Source organism: Lissotriton vulgaris, chromosome 6 (genome assembly GCF_964263255.1).
Source record: "Lissotriton vulgaris chromosome 6, aLisVul1.2, whole genome shotgun sequence".
NCBI lineage: Eukaryota > Metazoa > Chordata > Amphibia > Caudata > Salamandridae > Lissotriton > Lissotriton vulgaris.
The window spans coordinates 1,388,876,086-1,388,890,623 of record NC_141694.1 but is presented as its reverse complement, the minus strand read 5'-3'; the positions used below and the strand labels follow the sequence as shown (position 1 = coordinate 1,388,890,623).

At 43.4% G+C, this 14,538-nt stretch overlaps 1 protein-coding gene across 2 annotated transcripts in view; it reads right to left on the bottom strand.

Moving 5' to 3' along the window:
- The window catches only part of PNPT1 (polyribonucleotide nucleotidyltransferase 1), a 524,718-nt gene that overhangs the window by 83,836 nt on the left and 426,344 nt on the right, over nt 1-14,538 (bottom strand). For both annotated transcript variants that reach the window (XM_086927497.1, XM_086927498.1), the window contains exons 19-22: nt 9,173-9,282; nt 7,489-7,560; nt 7,316-7,379; nt 1,025-1,108 (exon numbers count right to left, since the gene is read on the bottom strand). In XM_086927497.1, coding sequence (XP_086783623.1) covers nt 1,025-1,108; nt 7,316-7,379; nt 7,489-7,560; nt 9,173-9,282 — 330 coding nt within the window. The remainder of the gene's footprint in view (nt 1-1,024; nt 1,109-7,315; nt 7,380-7,488; nt 7,561-9,172; nt 9,283-14,538) is intronic.

Sequence of the window (14,538 nt, the reverse complement as noted above, 5' to 3'; positions counted from 1 at the left end):
CTGCTAAATGGTTTACTTGGTGCTTAGCAATGAGCTCATCAATAAAGGTAAACTCCAGGACGTTAGTGATAAAAAGGTTCTGTTTGACACATGCTGAGCCCAATGGGACTCCTGAAAAAATTCTCACAACCTTCAAGGGATGAGTCACTATGTGGGACCCCTCTAGAAAACAGAAGTTATCTGCTAGGAAATTTTAAGCCCTCCTAAGCAGGCGCCATAACACTGTCAATTTAAGGAAAGCTGTACACCCACTGAGCACCCCTTTAGACATAGCTTGTAGAAACATGAATACATCTCTTTTCAAATGTAGGTGCTTGCCTTCAAAATAATGTTTCTGCCAACTCACCTAAGTCTAAGACTCGCAAAAGGCCAGTATGATTGCAAAGGTTTCAGATATTTTACTTTGGATCTTAGAATTCAAAAGATCACCTTCGCAATATTCAATTAATGTGGTACACTCTTCAAATTCTTATAGGTAGCCTTGGAAAACGATGATTTACTGACTGAGGAAAATGCAATAATATTAAGTAGTGTATCCGTAAATCATATGCAACAAAAAGGTACACAATACAGTAGTTGAAAAGCCACAAGGTGCATTTTCTAATCCCTCCTGTGCTGAGCTGTTAAAGTATGGTTGCCATGTTGGACATATAGCGTGCGATGGAAAAGTCAACAGAATATGCCCTGTGTGTGTGCCAAAACGAGTGCCTCTTTATATATGGCATTCATGTACTCCAGATCCTCAACCAATGCTTTGTTCTCAAATTAGGTCTATAAAGTTATAACAACGGAAAAAGTGTTTTGGAAATTGTGTATGTGAGAGCATGGCTCAAATGTTAGCATGCCAACAAATCCACAATACCACGTTTGCTTAACAATCACCTAACCAGAAGAGGCATGATCGGTTACACAGAGCTAATTGACTGCTATGTTGCATAAGAAACATGCATGCACTGAGGCCCATGCATTTTTAATTTAACCAAGAACAACTGCAGGTACTATAACCTGTAACTGTAAACCTTACCTACAACTGGCCCATTCTCTTTTCTGCTTGGCCTGGGTTTTGCAATAGTTTTGTACATAATTTGTAATATTTCTTTCTTTGCCACTGTGGAAATAAAGTACATTTTAATAATTCAGCATTCCATGCAGATTTACACCTTGATTTACAAGGCAATCATTATTAGATAACAGGCAGCTGATACGATAATTCATGGTCTACACAGCACTCCAATTGCTCCTGTACATACAGCTCTTTAAACAAACCCCGAATGCAGGTTTGTTTATTGCGTCACATCAATGAATAGGTGACCTCTACCACTCTAAATGCCCCAATGATAAAGATGTATTTTCTTGCTCATTACCCAAACAACACAGTCTATCATCGCCTAATCTACGACCCATCATACCTCAATGTACACTGTTTTTAACTCCTCGTATCTCCCCCAGTATTATATATGGAACACACTAGACCCTTCACATGCCAAGCCCATGTATTTGCCAACCCATTGTTTAAATGTTAGGTTACTGTGTATGTCTATCAAAACATTCTGAAATTGTACGGTATTGGGTTAGAAACTATATATTAAATAAGTGGAAAATTGCCTAAGGTTATTTTAATATACATGGGCGTATGTCCAAATAGTGAGCGTCACCCAACCTTTGTATTAACTCTGCATTTTAAGTCCTAAAGTGCCCATAGTTCAGGGAGAACGCCAAGTTGCTTGTTCTCCATAGGGCTCATTACTCTACAAAGAAGGTCCTCGACCCATCATCATCGGGTGTACGGGAGCCCCGTTTGTGTAAGAGGTTCTAAATCACCTCTTCCTATCCATCTGCTCACTCCCTCACTGCCATATCACATCTGCTTCCCAGAGAACCCTTCTGAACCAGATCTTCCAGGAGGCGATCATAATGCACACCCAAACATTTATGTTCTTCAATCTCCAGTGTGCCCTTGGTGGACCTGATGAGCTGGTATCATTCACATCCAACTTTTCCATTCGGAATACCTCAAGGGCATGATCTCAGTGGATTCACAGTGGCTCTTAGGTGCAGAAAACTATATCACTATTTAATCCCGGCACTCTGTCCCTGCTGGCGGCCAAACATGGAGCACAACTCAGTAGCTGAGAAGCTGTACACGGCCCGAAAGCTAGAGCCACCGAGAGGTCTTGAGAATACTTCCAAATTAGAGGCTGCTAGGCTGCAAGTTTGGTTTTAAAGTATTCAGTGTAGATTCTATCAAGAAACAAAAGGACCCTTAGTGGTAAGAGTAGTGGTTTAACCAATTTTCACTATTTGCAAAGGATGTGAAGCACCAGCACTAGAAGAAAGCCATGATTTGTCTTCATGAAATTGTCTCCTACCAAAATGAAGAAATGTCAAACAGTAAGAACACCGCGGGCTCAGCCATGTGTGTCCCAACTACGCAAATGCAACCACGCTTCACTTAACCAAGTATATGCCTCAATCATGCATATGTGTGGTTAAGACAGGGCGCAATCTAGCTGCTGCTGTAGTGAAGTTGGAAGCAGGAAGATGCCAGGAAGAGAGCCAGAGGACGCGTGAGTGGAGCTGGGTAGGTGGTAGTTTTAGGGATAGCGGGAGAGGGGGGAGGGTAGGGTAGTGTAGGTAAAGTGGCAGGGTTTTAGGCCTTAGGGCAGGGGCATGGGACTTGGAAGTTGGGTAGTTTTTAGGGCTAGTGGGGTCGGGGTAGGTCGCAGGGTAGTAAAAGGGGCTGGGGTAGTTTTAGGGACAGCATGGGAGCATGGAGTGGGGGGTGGTCGGTGGTCGGGGTAGTGTATGTAAAGGAGAAAGGTTTTAGGCCTCAGGGCAAGGGGAGGGGAATGGGTAGTCGGGGTCGTTTTCAAAGCTGGGGTTGTCAGGGTAGTCTCAGGGCAGTGAAAGGGGTTGGGGTAGTTTAAGGTACAGCACAAGGGTGGGGGTGTCGGGGTAGTGGCAACCTTAGCCACAACATACCCCCTTTACCATTCATGCATTTACCACGAAATTGCATGGTAAAGGCATGCATTGTAAAGGAATGCGTGACACATTCGTGGTTAGTGCTGCGTGGCAGAGGCATTCTTGGTTTAGCCATGCGTGCCTCTATCATACAAAGTATTTGTACTGTATAACTTCAGTTAGAGCTTTATCAAGGTGGATTATTTTACACATCAAGATGTGCTATGTCCTTGTATGCAAAGAACCGCCAAAGGTACCGGGGCTTATTGCACCAGGGCCACATCTTCCACCTCACCACTGGCTAGAAGACTTCCTGTGGTCTAAATCTGTGGAGCGGCAACTTGAGTGTCAGTTCATACTTTTTATAAGAACTACTACTTAGATTCATAATTAGGACAGGACGGCCATTTTGCTCATTCTGTCTTCCAGGACTTCTTTGTCTGGCTGTGCCTTTAAGCACCACCTCCAAGTGAAGTACTGCTTGGTAATCTATTTACTAGGTGTGGAATCTGTATGTAGGAGCATTCATCAGCCTCTTTGGCATGGAAAAATGTATTGGACATCAGGCTACCAGGATGGGCGTTTTATAACTCCTATGAAGTCAAAAGGACATTGTTTCTGGCACGGACATGGGGCAGTCTACCGGGGTGGACGAGCTACAAAAATAGGCCAGATCCAGTCTGGTGCCTTGGATACTCAAAAGTTGAGAAATCTGCAGGTAAAGGTATCCATCAGAAACATTGTATGGAGCAGATTGACATACATATCTCTGCACACTTCAGGAATGCCATACTCATCACAGCAAATGTATCTGTCAAATTGGAGGTACACTACAATGATGTTTTTTCATTTTAGTAGGAGAAAACATTATGAAGCAAAATCGCGGGTTTTTCCTAGTGCTTCCACTTCACATCCTGTGAAAACATAAGCACAAATTTGATATTTGTGTAAATCTGATTGTACATACTTTCCCTGCACAAACTAACATTTAAACGGCATTCGTCTGTGTAATACGTTATTGGTGTCAACATCTACACGGTGACAGATCAGATGCATTGGTGTTACAGTAGAACAAACAAAATTGTGACTTCATTTGTTTGTTCAGAGAAGGGCTGTAAAGAAGGGAAGCTGTTTTTTGAAAACCTTTTCCATTTTCCTTTTGGATTAACCTGGTTGGACTATGAATCTATCTCGATACAGTACTACAGACGCTTAGAATAGCGGTACTAGTTTGCAGTAATGCTGATAAAAGAACCCGAAAAAGACATGCAGCAATTTTCCTAAACATCATAGCTAAGATTTGAATTGTTCCTGCTCGGAGTTGGAAATGTGTGGTCGGAAGGCAGTACAGAGACAAAGTGTGTATAATAAGAGTGCAGAGTTTCAACACTGCTCCTAACCTTGGACAGAAATAGGAATGTTTGAAATAGTTAGGAAATGGGGCTGGGTTAGCTGGAAGCTGTGGGCTGGACATCAACTGCCATGAGAAGAGATCGGTGTGGGAGGCTTGAATTTATGTACAAAGTGGTAGACAGACAGGAACGAAAAGCTGACTACACATTGCAGACATGGTTGTGGCAGAAATTCAACAGATTTTCTGGATCATCAGAAGGTTAAGCCTCTAGCCTAAAAGGAATACGGTGTGATCCTGTTTGAGACACAGGGTTTCAAGCTTGCTTTCTGAGAAAACAAGCATTGGCTAAGTCAATAGGCATCGCCGATGCAAGAACTATTGACTTAGCCAATGTTTTTTAGCCATGTTATACACCAAAGTGGTAGCTGTTCAGCATGGCTAAAAGTTAGTGGTGTGCAGTGCCGTAGAATGGAATGGCGAAGAGTGGAGTTGAGTGGTGTAGCGTGGAGTGGCATAGAGTGTCATGTATTGGAGTGGCATAGAGTGGAGTTGTGTGGCATAGAGTGGAGTGTCGTAGAGTGAACTGGTGTAGAGTGCAGCGGCATAGAATTCAGCAGCATACAAAGCAGTGTTGTAGAATACAGTGGTGTACATTACAATGGTGCATACTAGAGTTCAGTGGGGTAGAGTGCAGAGATGCAGAGTACAGTGGTGCAGAGTAGAGTGGCGTAGAGTGCAGTGGCATAGAATACATTGGCGTGCAGTGGTTCAGAGTAGAGTAGTGTAGAGTGGGAAAGTGTGCAGTGGCGTAGAGTGGCATAGAGAGCTGTTGCACAGACTACATTGGTGCAGGGTAGAGTGCAGTGACTTAGAGTGCATTGGTGTGCAGCGCAGTGGCGCAGAGTGAAGTGGCACAGAATGGTGTTGGGTGCAAAGGGCATAGAGTACATTGTTTCAGAGTAGAGGATTCGTACAGGGTAGAGATGTGGAGAGGAGTGGTGCAGGGTAGAGTGCAGTGGCGTAGAGTAGAGTGGCATAGAGTAATGGCGCAAAGTGGAGTAGAGAGCAGTGGCATAGAGTGCAGTTGTGCAGAGTAGATTTGAGTGGTGTAAAGTGGATTGGCATAGAGTGCATCGGCGTGGAGTGGTACAGAGTAGAGTGCTTTGGCAGAGAGGGTATTGGCATAGAGTCAGTGGCCTAGACTGGAGTGGTGTACAGTGCAGTGGGAAAGAGTGTAGTGGTCAACGAATGCAGTGACAAAGAGTAGAGTGCATTGGCATAGAGTGGTGCAGAGTAGAGAGGTGTAGAGTGAAGTGGCATAGAATGGAGTAGTGCAGAGTAGAGTGCAGTCGCGCAGTGGTGTAGAGTGGCATAGAGTAAGTAGCATAGAATACAGTGGTGTGGTATAAAGTGGAGTGGGGCGGAGTACAGTGCAGTGGCGCATAGTGGTGCTGAGTTGAGTGGCACAGAGAGGAATATGCATGGTGTGGTTGCACACTTCCATTACAGACAACACATCTTCAATTGAAATAACCATTCCATTTGCACAGACGTATATTTTCACTGATAAAAGTATACAGCGCACAAACAATAACGTGTGGAAATGTCATCACGTAGTGTATTCATTTGTGTTTCCACCACACTTCAGAATTACCCAAAAATGTTCTTCATAGGGGGTTTTCTAATTCTGAAATACCTGCACAGTTCATTTACAGACATTTACATTTCATTGTGTGCTAGAAAAAAAACAACATCGTACAGCCTTCCTCACACACTTCCCGAAGCCAGCATGATTGTCACATAAATCCTCTCACCTTGAAGTCAGAGAAAGAAAAGTAAACACCAAGCTCCCTGGAAGAGACAGCCTGACATTTGACCTCTGTCTTTGAATGTACAGCAAATGTGACAAAATAAGAAGATTAAAAGGCCTGTTTGCAAAACCTGAGCACTGGCGGACGTATACAGTAAATAATGTTTGGGCAAGGGAAGAGACAAACTCAAGCTGGAGAGCCTAAAGCAAATAGAGCCAGCAAATAGAAAGCAAGCAAATGTGAGTAACAAACCACAAAGCCAATGGTAAACAATGGGTGGAATGCATCACCAGGGAAGACTTTCGAATGTCCCCAAAATGTTGTTAACAATTCAGACAGCTGTATTGTCTGGTAGGCTTTGACCTAAAAAAATAACCCAAGACACAGGGCTTTCCCGGAAAAATGCTTATCAGATCATGCCTAATTAAGCATCTTAGTCATATTAGGATGAGGTTCTCCTGGGTATGGTGCATGGCAAGGGTAACGTTTTTGAACATTCGAGCCTCAAATATGATAATGCCATTTGTTTCCCAGATAAAGCGATCCTATGTTGGTTAGCAGAGACTATATAGTTTGTTAAAGGGGCAATTCAGTTGTGTGGCTGACCTTGAATTGCCCAGACTTTCTCTCTCCAAGAGACAGTGCAGTTGTGTGCCTACACTTCCAAATGTAGATCAAGAAGAATGTTGCTTATTAGAAATTTGTATTTCACAGATCAGCTTTGATATCTAGAAGACAGAACATGTTTAGCTTGTAAAATCTGCCCTTAATAACTCCCTTGTGCAAGGTCAGCGTTCCTAAAGTGATATTTTGTTTACTGGAAGCAAAACTTTCCAATATTGTCCATGAGCAAAGTACTAGATATCATAATCTGTAATTCAGCATGCATTTGCCCTCTTACCCCAAAACAGGTGAGCCATTTGGATCAGAGGCAAAGATTTCAAACTATAGGTTAACATGATAACCCTAAGAAGAACTCACATTTGGAGGAGGTGTCAATGGGTGATGTGATAAGAAGAGTTACCGCTAGCTACTGAACATGGAATCTTATAAAACAGCTGGCGCTGATTCAATTGAAAGGCTACAGTAGTATAGGTGAAGGCAGAACTTGAGTCCCCTTGTGTTCTAGTGATCAATCCTTATTTGTGGTACAGGCCATTATTTCATAGTTACAGACAGCGCTTACCTGTGGCTTGTTGAATGGCTTCCATCACAATTTTTAGAGGAAGACCAGGGATCTTGATGTCTGCCTGTTATTAAAAAGATGCAAGATTCCATAAATAAAGCCAGGTTCAAGGTACAGAATACCTCTAGGTGCATTCAATTAACATGGAAAGTAGAACATAAAAAAGCCAGTACCTGTAATGCAGTTATTCCTTTACTAGTCCCTGCCATTTTGAAGTCCATGTCGCCATTGTAATCCTCGATTCCCTGTCGGATGATACCAAAACGAAAAATGAAAAGCTCTGGATATATTATGGTCTTATTTTGATCAGTGCAACTTTTTTCCCCTTATTTCTGTGGCAGTCCAGTATCGGGTCTGTCTTTTAACCAGGAACGCTCCCTCTGGACTTCTCAGATGCCAAAACACCCCCCAATGTCCCTCTATAGTTTTGCAACTGCTGCCAGGTTGTTGACCAATTTTTCGGACATTCCCATCCCTCATATGTTTGTTTTTATGTCAGCATGCAGCAATCCAGATCATTTGAGCTATGTTTCTGTTGGCCAGCATTAGGCTCAGTGAGAGGACAGTCCTCATGTGTGGGGACTGAATGGAGTTTGACTATTAGGACAGGTTGATTGTTCTCGTTTGTTTTCACGTACATCCAATTGGATGCTTGGAACTTGTGCATGCCGCAAACTGGTCTTGATAAAATGCCTGTATCGAATGTCCTTTGCCACCACCAATATCCTGAATTTACACTTTGATGCACTAAATTTCGTACAGCAGTTCCCTAATTCCTCCCCTATAATATGTTTTTGCTACATATAAATGAGGATGTTTTGCATTTGCGCCAGTCTGAGCCTTAGCCACTCTTTCTTTCCTTGCCACACACCCCAAAACTGTAAGGAAAAAGTGACTTGCCTGTAACAACAAATCTTCAGAATGCAATCCTTTTTGGTTAAAATGTTTTTATAATACATATCAGCAGATGAGAAGAATTACATTTAATTCTTTTCCTCATACTAGAGAATCACTGTCATCTGACATAAGGCCACTCATTACAACATTCAAAAGCAAACTGGGTATCACTAATTTAAGGGCATCACATCGTGCAAGAGTGCTTCGGTGAAATGCACTCATTTATTCCTCTTAGTTACAGTACAATATATTAACACCTCCACCTATGAAATGTATAGGAGGGTCATCCATTCCCACATAATTCTTGGGAAGGCACCAATGCTGGAGAACCAATTTTCATTAAAATAACGCTTCCTTGGCTAGCATGGGATTTTCCCGTTTAATATGCTTTTAGAAGAAACTATACAATAGCTCTAACAAGCAGCATGGGGGTTAGGACCACCCTCTCACAACACTCAGATAAGCATTGGGCAGCAGAGTTAATCAGACATGGTCAGGCTGGAGATACTTCAATAAAAGATGTAGGTTAGATTTGGTCCACAGAAGTAGAATATTTCCAAGAGGTGCCATTCCTGCGAAGGGCTAGTGCAATTTGCAACTGCCTAGGGTAATGTTTGCCGTACTTATCCTCTATGACAGTTCCACGAAAATGGTGGAGCTGTGATGGAACCTTTAAGGAAAACACCAGTGAGAGATGCTTCTAACATACTATTACTACCAAAAGCATCTACGGGAAACATGCTTATAAACAAAAACTAGCTAGGTATAAAAGGCACGTGGCGATTGCTTCTTCTGAACACAAAAGGGGACTGAGACCCTCTTTTACACATCCAATAGCAATCTCTTCCATGTGCAGTTTTACATCCTTGTGATCTCATGGTACCAAGAGAATGATGCAAAATTGCTGTCACATCCTACGAATGAGAATTACTGACGCAGCGCACTCCAGAGCACACTCACCAGGATATCTGTCAGCAAACGATAATCTACTATGTCTCCATATTTTTCAGGATTGAACTTGGTTACTAGTCCCACAGCAACGCCTGCCACTGGTGCTGAAATTGGCACACCTATGTAAAAATGCATAAATAACTGTTACAGCAATATACCTTAATGAAATGTCAGATACAAATACAAACGTTTCCTGTACAGGAAATCATTCCAGGGGTTTTCACTTGTAAATAGTTAATTGGGATAATGCATCCTGTGATGAAATCTTGTTAAAAAAATCAGGTAATACATTTAAATTTTGCTGGATCCACTCTGCTTCTTGTTCTTCAGAGGTTGATAAAATGAACACCACCGAGTTGAATAAAAAAAACAAAACATTTCAGTACCTGGTGACAAATTATTTTACGATAGACAACTGAAAAATCATTGTAAGCACTAAATAAACTATTTTATTTGTTAATCTCTGGACCATCAATTGCTTCAAAATTGATGTCCTGAAATTCAACTTGGTGTAATTAATTTCAGGTCTGTATGTTTTTAACTATTTCTGAATTAAGAATAGATTAATCTGTAGGAAGCAAGCTCTGTATATACTATGCCAAAGGTAGGTATGGGATGCACAGAGTCCAGTGGAACCCCAAAGGTAGGCAGAGCTAAAGATAGATAGCACCTCACTCTCTATTTATGGTAGTGTGGTCGAGCAGTAAGACAGCATCAGAGGACAGCGTTAATCATTTGTTGTACACACTCAGTCAGCAAATTAATTCACACACTCAAAGGCTGAACTTCAGATCGATAGTTTTTGTATAAAAATATTGTTTTAGTTATTTTATTTTCTAGATCCAAGCAAGCCTGGCACAGGTAAGCAGTACAAATCCTTTATAGTAGTAATGCAGTTTGCAAACAGTTTGAATTGTAATTGTATATGCACTTTGTTTTGACTTACAGTATGGTTTCAGAGAAATGCAATACTTTGTTGATATAGTACAAAGACTTAAATGGGCTTTTCAGTAAAATTACAGGTAAGTTACTTTTGAGATTACTTTTCTTACTCAGAGTATTATATCTGGATACTACTCTGGGACATTTCCTGTAAACAGGTAAGTAAAAATGTTTTTGCTAGTTAAACTCCACACTTAGAAACTTTTCCCAAAAACAGTCAATGTTATCCTATGGAGGAAAATAGTGTTATTGGTTTAAAGGTAAGTATTTGGTAGTGGGAGTTGAGGTTCTGGAGGTAGACTCGGGGGTCCCCCAGGGTCAAGGATGAAGTTTTGTTACACCCTCAGCGCAACTAAGGCGGCCGGGTGCAGAGTGCTGAGGCCCAATGTTGTGGGAACAAAGCTCCTGAACTTTAACTCAGGGCAAATGGGGAAACAAAGTAGCACCAAAGGTGCACCCTCAGCGGCATTAGGGCGGCCGGGTGCAGGGTGCTGTTTCGACATCGGAACCCTTATGTTTTCAATGGGGAACCACCAGTTTGCAAAAGCAATGCAGGCTTGGGAACGAAGGTCTTCTGGGTGCGACCACCACTTTGAGAGGTAAGTTGGGAAGTTAGGGGTTGGTTAGGGACTGTCGGTTTGGGCACCAAGGCCGTGGGAAGTCGGGTGCAGGGGTGCCTTTTTGGGTCGGACCTTCTTACTGGCTGCGGTTGGGGAGAACTTCTGGATTTAGACTGCAGGTGTTGGCTGGAGGCTTGAGGCAGGTCAGAGGTCACCGGATTGCGGGTCAGGATCGCCGGGATGACTTCCTCGACGCGTTTGCCCACTTGAGCTCGGGCTGTGGACGGCGGGTGCAGAGTGGTGCAGATTTGCGGTTTCCGGCTGGGGCCAGAGGTTGCAGATGAAAAATTCCGGTATTCACGGGAGACAAAGTCTTTGTGGTTGGGGGCAGGCAGGTCCTCCTGGGTTTTCGAGGTTGCTGGCTGCAGGGAAAACCGGGATTTCGCAGGAGCAGGTTCAAGGTGGAGACAGGCCGGTAAGGATGGGGCCAAGTCAGTGGGCGTCTTCCTCTTGTTAGCTGCTGCACGGCTGTTCGGTCCTTCTTCTTCTTGTAGTTTATTCTTGTCTGAGGAAGCAAGGTTCAGGGGTGCCCCTAAATACTAGATTAATGGGCATTACCTGTAGGTAAAAGGTAGGGACCAATGGGTCCCTTCCCTGGGGTGGATACACCCCCTATTATGCCATCCTCCAGTGGGAGAGGGGCATAAGTCTGTCCATGGTTGGCTGAGTACCCCATCTACAAGATGACGTGGACAGAGTTGTGCTTCACCTTGCCTCCCCCACCTGAGGGGTGGAGTTGGCAGAGGTGGGCACACCTCTCTTCCTCACCTGTTTTTCCCACCGGTCCTGCAACCTAAAGTGGGGGTCAGAACCAGTGGGGACTAGTTGCTGAGAGAAGAAAGTGGCCTGGGGAAGCTCACAAAGGCAGCAAGCCTTTGAAGCTTCCCCTTCGTGAACCCTGCCCATCCTGGGGAGGAGGCTTGGCACCTCGTTCCAGGAGGTGCATTGTTTCAGGCCTCAGAGAGCAGCAGGCTCTCGACCCCGGGTCCAGAAACAGGTCTGGTGGTGGCAGCTGAAGGCATCCACTCAGCTTGGACACTAGTGGTAGGGCAGTTTCAAGGGGGCATCTCTAAGATGCCCTCGGTGTGCATTCTTCATTAAATCCCACATTGGCATCAGTGTAGGTTTAATGTGCTGTGAAGTTTGATACCAAACTACTCATTTTTCAATGTAGCCATTATGGTGCTGTGGAGTTTGTAATGACAAACTCCTAGCACGATATACTCATAATGGCAGCGCTACACTTACAATGTCTAAGAATGGAATTAGAAACTGTAGGGGTACAGAGCTCATGCCCCTGTACCCTCACCACTGGTAAAGTGCACCCAGCTAGATGGGTGACTGAACTATGCCAGGGCAGGGGGTTATAGGCAGGCACACAGAGATGTGTGCCATGTTGACTCTTCACTTTGTTCTGCACAAAAACACGTGGCTTGCAAAGGCAGTGTGTGAGTGTAATGGTACAGGACCTCTAAGGGTGGCACAATAAGTGCTGCAGCCTTTAGAGGCCTTCTCTGGTCACAGTGCCCTGGGTACCTGTACTACCATTTACCAGGGGCTGAACTGTGGCTAGAGATGCCAATTGGGTTTAGGCTTCAATGCAGTTTTAGGGAAAGAACATAGGTCCTGGGTTGTAGTGTAGTTCCTATATTCCCAATAGGCTCTGCGCATTGGAATAATATATACTATAGATTTGACATAGGACTGAGGTCTACTAGGTCTCTATCGAATATATTAGACTTAATTGTGAGTGCCAGCAAGCTCAGAGGTCACTAGAAACTTTATTGAATGAACAAGAAGGGATTAGTTTCTGACAACCGCATAAACATGACAACTTTGTTTCCCAAGAATAAGAAATGTATCTCTAGAGTTGCGGAAACAATAGATAGATATTTCACTCAGTCAATCTTGCATGCTTCGTTTCACCAGAGGCGCAGAGAAATAGAGTTTTTATTGAACAATCTTCTGTCTCATGCAGGAGAAATGAACTGCTACAATCATAATACTGGTTGCAAAGTACAAGGCGTACAGTACGAAGAGTATTATAAAATAATACTGTAAAAGCATGATATGGTTTCTAAGCCATAAAATACATAGAATACATACATTACATTAATAAATAAAGACTAAAAGTACTCAACTGGTTCTTCTAAAATACGCCTACCCCGGTGTACCTAACCTAGGTCTAGTATAAGGGAAGAAGTAAGTGAGGTGTAGCTTAGTTTCAGCATTTTTTTGCCAAGAACCTATCCAAGAATTCTCCAAGGGTCTAATCAGCTCCGTACCTTGGTTTAGAATGAAGGAGGTCTGGTATCTCTCTCTCTCAGGACTCAATTTCCCAACAACCCGCAAGAGTAGCTTGGAAACACTGGAGCTGGATTTCTCGGCAAGAGAAAAGACAGCGTCCTGGAGCTGGATTTCTCAGCAAGAGAAAAGACAGCGTCTCTCTCAGTGAGTCTGCTGGAGGGTCGGCTTCCTTCGGCACTTGCTTCGGCGAGCTGTGTCGTGTAGGTAGGTAGTCGAACTGCTCCAAACCACCGTGCGTTTGCCTGGGCAAGTGTGTGCATATTTATACCTTGAAGGTGCCAAGTTTGACGTAAGGTTGGACATAATAACGTTATCAAAGACTCAGTTCTTTGAAAACTCCATGAGTTCTTGGTTAAATCAATATTCAAGCAAGGGGAAGTCCCTGACTGCTGAAGGCGGGTTTTTCCAAGAAATCGTTGAGGATTTTCGGAACTAGTGGAAGTAGCCATGCTGTATTTGGACTGCATAGGCGAAGTCTAAATAAGGTTATGATTTCTATGCCTATATAAGGATAGGGTGATTTAAACCTATATATGGGCATGAATCGGGAAAATTGCACTAAGATCCTAAATTCATATACAACAGGGTACCTGATTAGCAGGATCCCAGGGCACACTCAGTCAAAGCACATCAGCAATTCAGCAAAAAGTGGGGCAACCATGCAGAAAGAGGGCACTTTCTCACATAAGCACATTGTTTAATTCCAGTTTCAATTCTCGTTTCTTTTAGTTGTAGATGGTAGCACAACTCCTGAACTGTGCACTTGTAAATACATTTTTTGAGCTCGACTACAGTTTTAGCTGCCTGTTGCAAACTACTCTTTCCAATACAGAACACATCCCTGAGTAGGCTTTCAGTCAGCCGCCTGCTCATGATTGGATGGCTTTGTTTTCTATCTTGGGTTTCTGCTCTTGATTCAATGGATTTCTTATGTATGTTCTGCCCAGGAGCAAATCAGTCTCAAAATGATCTTATTGAATGAGTTGTATACTTACACTGCTAATGTGAGGGACCTTTTTACACCGGAGCGGAGACCCCAGCTGTCAAACAGACCTACTGCTTACCATGCACAGAGTGGTCTTTGGGTGTGTCCCTTTGCAAACATTGGCTTTCTTCGACCAGCCTCTTTCAGCCATTTGCCAGATCTCTTTCCCTAAAACTGCACAATTGTTCGCCCAATTGCCAATACCTTTAGCACCCCTGGAAAGTCCCTAGTTAATGGTACCCATGGCAAGAAGGGCAAGGAGGCTAAAGAGGGTCTCCAAGGACTGCAGCATATATTGTGCCACCCTAAGAGACTTCCCAGCACCAACATGAAGACTGCCATTGTAGACTGTGTGCCATGGTGCAGAAAAAAGAGAAGACACAACATGGCACACCGCCTGTGTGCCATCCCTGCAGACACAGCTATCTTTTTCTTTGTGAATTGAGGTTTATTATGCTTTAATTTTTTTGCTTTATTAATGATGTAGTCAGATGAGCATTGGGATTCCTTCTTCGGATTCA